Source organism: Physella acuta, unplaced genomic scaffold (assembly GCF_028476545.2).
Source record: "Physella acuta isolate Inbredline_101_S28 unplaced genomic scaffold, ASM2847654v3 ptg000065l, whole genome shotgun sequence".
Classification (NCBI taxonomy): domain Eukaryota; kingdom Metazoa; phylum Mollusca; class Gastropoda; family Physidae; genus Physella; species Physella acuta.
The window spans coordinates 561,974-566,656 of NW_026731585.1; the positions used below are offsets into that span (position 1 = coordinate 561,974).

General features: G+C 38.2%; 1 protein-coding gene across 1 annotated transcript; it reads left to right on the plus strand.

Annotated features, from left to right (window-relative positions):
• Positions 1-2,512: 2,512 nt before the first annotated feature.
• Positions 2,513-4,683, plus strand: LOC131951389 (uncharacterized). Its single transcript, XM_059313790.1, has 2 exons — positions 2,513-2,788; positions 4,131-4,683. Exons 1-2 carry the CDS (start codon positions 2,528-2,530, stop codon positions 4,551-4,553), a joined length of 684 nt encoding a protein of 227 aa, XP_059169773.1. The 5' UTR covers positions 2,513-2,527; the 3' UTR covers positions 4,554-4,683.

The window sequence follows — 4,683 nt, forward strand, 5'->3', positions numbered from 1 at the left end:
AGCTTTTTATGGTCCGCTTAGTTCTGATCTATAGACCAACTTGTGGCGGAGATATTTCCCGCAGGGATTAGTTTGCTCCAATGATCTCCCTGTAAGACTTGTTACACGGAACAAACGTCACGGTTTAAAAGTGGAACTGGGTGCCTACATCTGTGTACATGACCAGGATATAGATCATAGGTGTTAAAGACATACGTACCTGTACCTGTCGCTTTTGCTGAGTCATCCGTGTCATTGCTATGTTAGCAGCACACTTAAAGAGACCTGGCTCGTGATCAGCTGATAAAAACTATAGGTAAGTTGATAACTTTGATTTAGGTGTGTTGATAGTCCGAACTTTTAATGGAATATTTTTATTGTTTTGAATAAGACATAGGGCCTATTTATTAGGCTGGTGTTATACAGGTGTTATGTATTCTAAGTTTTTAAAATAGTTTCTACTTGATAGGCTAATAATAGTTATGGTCTTTTGTTTTGGCATAAACAAATTTGAGGAGTTGATAAAGGTGGATAGAAGGCGAGTTTTACTGACATATGAAAACAACAACACAGTTAAACAGGAGGTTAACTATCTTAGGGTACACCGTGTCGAGATATAAAAACAAGAACACGGTTAATAAACTGGGTCTAGATCTCGGTGTAAACTATGTTAAACGGTATCGGTATATAGTGTAGACTTACTTCCTTGTAGCGAGGGTACAACGAGCAGTGACAGACACATCTAATACACAGATATCGCAAACAATAAGAAAGTGCCGAGTATAGAAGGACAATGCAGGAACCTATGGAAGTAAAATTAAGGAGGAGGTGGCGCTGGGTGGGTCACACGCTGAAAAAGGCTCGCTCTAATGTGACACGCCAGACGCTTGAGTGGAACCCCCATGGGAAAGAGGAAAAGAGGACGCCCAAGATAGACCTGGAGGCGGAGTCTACCTGAACAAGTGAAGAGAGCAGGGATTTCTAGGGAGATAGCAAAATCAATAGTCGGGAACAGGACAAATGGAAAGATTATTGTTGAGGCCTTGTTCGGGAACAGGACAAAATGGACGAGCTTTGTTGAGGCCCTGTTCCATCAGGAGCAAAGAGGAGTTAATCGAGTAAGTCAAGTCAAAAATAACACATACACGAACATACACCCCAGTAGCGGAGCCAGAAATAAAGCCCCCCCCCCCTATTAAGTGCTTATTAATGTGATTTTTTTAAGCGTGGCGCTCAGCACTAGTACTACACGGTGTGGCATATCCTATATATAGACTTCTGTGTTTATCTATTTAGCATTTCTTTATAACTGATATAAAATCGAGCTAAAGATACAAAGATAATTAAAAAGTTTTAAAAATTAGAAATCGGGTTCTACTTTTTATTTTATTTAATTTAAAAGCCCAACAAAGATGCATTGTATACCAATTATTTTGTTTATCATAAATTAAATTAAGTTAGTTAGTATTACGATACATTAACAGTTGGATTCGGTTTTTGTTATTCTAGAGTTAAGGTAAGTTGAAATGGGTATGACACTAAGTTTAGATTGAGATTGGGTGTTATTACATTTTGAAATGATTAAAAATAGACTTGGTTAATCATACTGCTCCGTTAAGATTGGTGAGTTAAAAAAATTAACGTGAATAAAATATGTGGCAATTATAGCGGTGGTGTATTGCAAGATACGTTAATTATTTGAGTTAATTATTTGAGTTAATTATTTGAGTTAATTATTTGAGTTATTTATTTGAGTTAATTATTTGAGTTAATTATTTGAGTTAATTGTTTGAGTTAATTATTTGAGTTAATTATTTGAGTTAATTATTTGAGTTAATTATTTGAGATAATTATTTGAGTTATGTGAGTAAAAGCACATAGTAGATTGGAGTTTGTGTTTAATTAAGTGTTAAAGTAGGCCAACTATAAGTAACGTGTTGTAAATTAATTTACGCATTCAGCTTACGTCATATTTTATTTGGGATTTGAATATGGATAGAAATAGTGATAGTTACAGGTTTAGGTAGGTGAGAGGGATAGCAATAAAGAAAATAAAAAGGGTTAGGAAAAAAACGGCAAGGAAAGGGCTCATGGGCAGAAATAGGGAAACGATTAGGTTTACTATAGGGAGGGCGATAAGGATAAAAAATCGCTTAAAGATGATAAGCATTATAAGCATGACTTTAAGTATACGGGTCAGGATAATAAGGATAAGTTTACGAATAATGATGATACTAATGATAAGTATGATACATTACGGATAGGAAAAGAGATAGGGATGCTGATTGGGATGGGGAGAGTGAAATTGATATTGATAGTGATAGGGATAGGGATAGTTTTAGGGATGGGATAGATATAGGGTTATGTTTGTGTTTAAGTTTACAATTACGGTTGGGGTTATGTTTAGTTGCATATTGACATTAAATTGAAAATTGTATATATTACCAAAAACCCCGGCAGTGCCGGGGGTATGCTGCTAGTCTTTTAAAATGAAAAAAGAATTCACGTTTTCAATTTGTGTCGTCAGGAAATGGTCCAAAATAACGTGATGCCGTGTGTGATGTTGGTGTCAGCAGCTGTGTATGCTGTAGCCCGGGCCGAATGTGACCCAGACATCCCTTCCAGACAGCTCCCCCCACAGGGTAACCCACAGGCTTTGTCTTCAAGCCCACCTCTGACATGCGGGGCGGGTGTGTACAAGGACACGTCATCACATACCTGCCGTCCATGTCCAGAGGGCACGTTCATGACCACCAAGATGGCGAGCTTGGAGTACGAGATGTGTGAGACTTGTCTGCAGCCCAACAGTGTAAGTCTCCTGACGATCTATTTAAGGCTTTTACTCTCCATAGCAGTGTAAGTTTCCTGACGACTTCTCTAAGGCTTTTACTCTCCATAACAGTGTAAGTTTCCTGACGATCTAAGGCTTTTACTCTCCATAGCAGTGTAAGTTTCCTGACGACTTCTCTAAGGCTTTTACTCTCCATAACAGTGTAAGTTTCCTGACGATCTAAGGCTTTTACTCTCCATAACAGTGTAAGTTTCCTGACGATTTCTATAAGGCTTTTACTCTCCATAACAGTGTACGTTTCCTGACGATTTCTCTAAGGCTTTTACTCTCCATAACAGTGTAAGTTTCCTGACGATCTAAGGCTTTTACTCTCCATAACAGTGTAAGTTTCCTGACGATTTCTATAAGGCTTTTACTCTCCATAACAGTGTAAGTTTCCTGACGATTTCTATAAGGCTTTTACTCTCCATAACAGTGTACGTTTCCTGACGATTTCTCTAAGGCTTTTACTCTCCATAACAGTGTAAGTTTCCTGACGATCTAAGGCTTTTACTCTCCATAACAGTGTAAGTTTCCTGACGATCTTTCTAAGACTTTTACTCTCCATAACAGTGTAAGTTTCCAGACGATCTATTTAAGGCTTTTACTCTTCATAACAGTGTAAGTTTCCTGACGATATCTCTAAGGCTTTTACTCTCCATAACAGTGTAAGTTTCCTGACGATCTATTTAAGGCTTTTACTCTCCTTAACAGTGTAAGTTTCCTGACGATGTGTCTAAGGCTTTTACTCTCCATAACAGTGTAAGTTTCCTGACGATCTAAGGCTTTTACTGTCCATAACAGTGTAAGTTTCCTGACGATCTATTTAAGGCTTTTACTCTCCATAACAGTGTAAGTTTCCTGACGATCTAAGGCTTTTACTCTCCATAACAGTGTAAGTTTCCTGACGATCTAAGGCTTTTACTCTCCATAACAGTGTAAGTTTCCTGACGATCTAAGGCTTTTACTCTCCATAACAGTGTAAGTTTCCTGACGATCTAAGGCTTTTACTCTCCATAACAGTGTAAGTTTCCTGACGATCTAAGGCTTTTACTCTCCATAACAGTATAAGTTTCCTGACGATCTAAGGCTTTTACTCTCCATAACAGTGTAAGTTTCCTGACGATTTCTCTAAGGCTTTTACTCTCCATAACAGCTGTTTTACACGGATGCAAAGTTCACACGCTAAATAAAATACAACAACAAACACACGTACAAATAGAAATGGAAAAGAACAGCAAATCATTTGTAAAAATTCATTATTATGTATTTTTTTTTTAAATTTCAAGCATGTATTGATGTAACAAAAACTATGTTACAGAACGAGAGAGTGGAAGAGAAGTGCAGCGCAACACGAGACACGAACATTCTGTGTCTGGATGGCTTGTACAGGTCTGCAGGTACAGACAGGTGTGACTGGGAGTGTAGGAACTGTGACGTGTGCGGGCTGGGCAGCCAACAGTACCTCAACTATGAAAAACGGAAGTGCAGCGGGTTCAACAACACCGTCTGCTGCAAGTATGACGACATGGAGGTCATCAATGATCGATGTGTTCCGGTGACAACACCTCCCACAACTCAACATGTTACGTCACAGACCGGAAGGTCACAGATCACATCACCAAAACCCACCACTACACCTATTCCAGTCGGATTCAAAAGAAACAAGGGAACAAGAGTTTCTCCCCCTTTGTATTTTACTCTAACAGTATTAATTATGTCCCTTGTCCGGTTCGTTATCTAGTCCGTCCTTTGCAATATTAATCCAGTTTTTTTTGTCCAATTATCAGATTGTTTGAGGCAAAAACAAATAATTTTTTAAGAGCGAAATTTGTTTCTAAAAAAAAAGCCAACTCTTTTGTATTGCTCAGAAT

Coding starts and splice junctions, on each gene's coding strand:
- LOC131951389 (XM_059313790.1), top strand. CDS start 2,528: ATGCCGTGTGTGATGTTGGTGTCAGCAGCTGTGTATGCTGTAGCCCGG. Junction 2,789..4,130: donor CTTGTCTGCAGCCCAACAGT/GTAAGTCTCCTG, acceptor ACTATGTTACAG/AACGAGAGAGTGGAAGAGAA.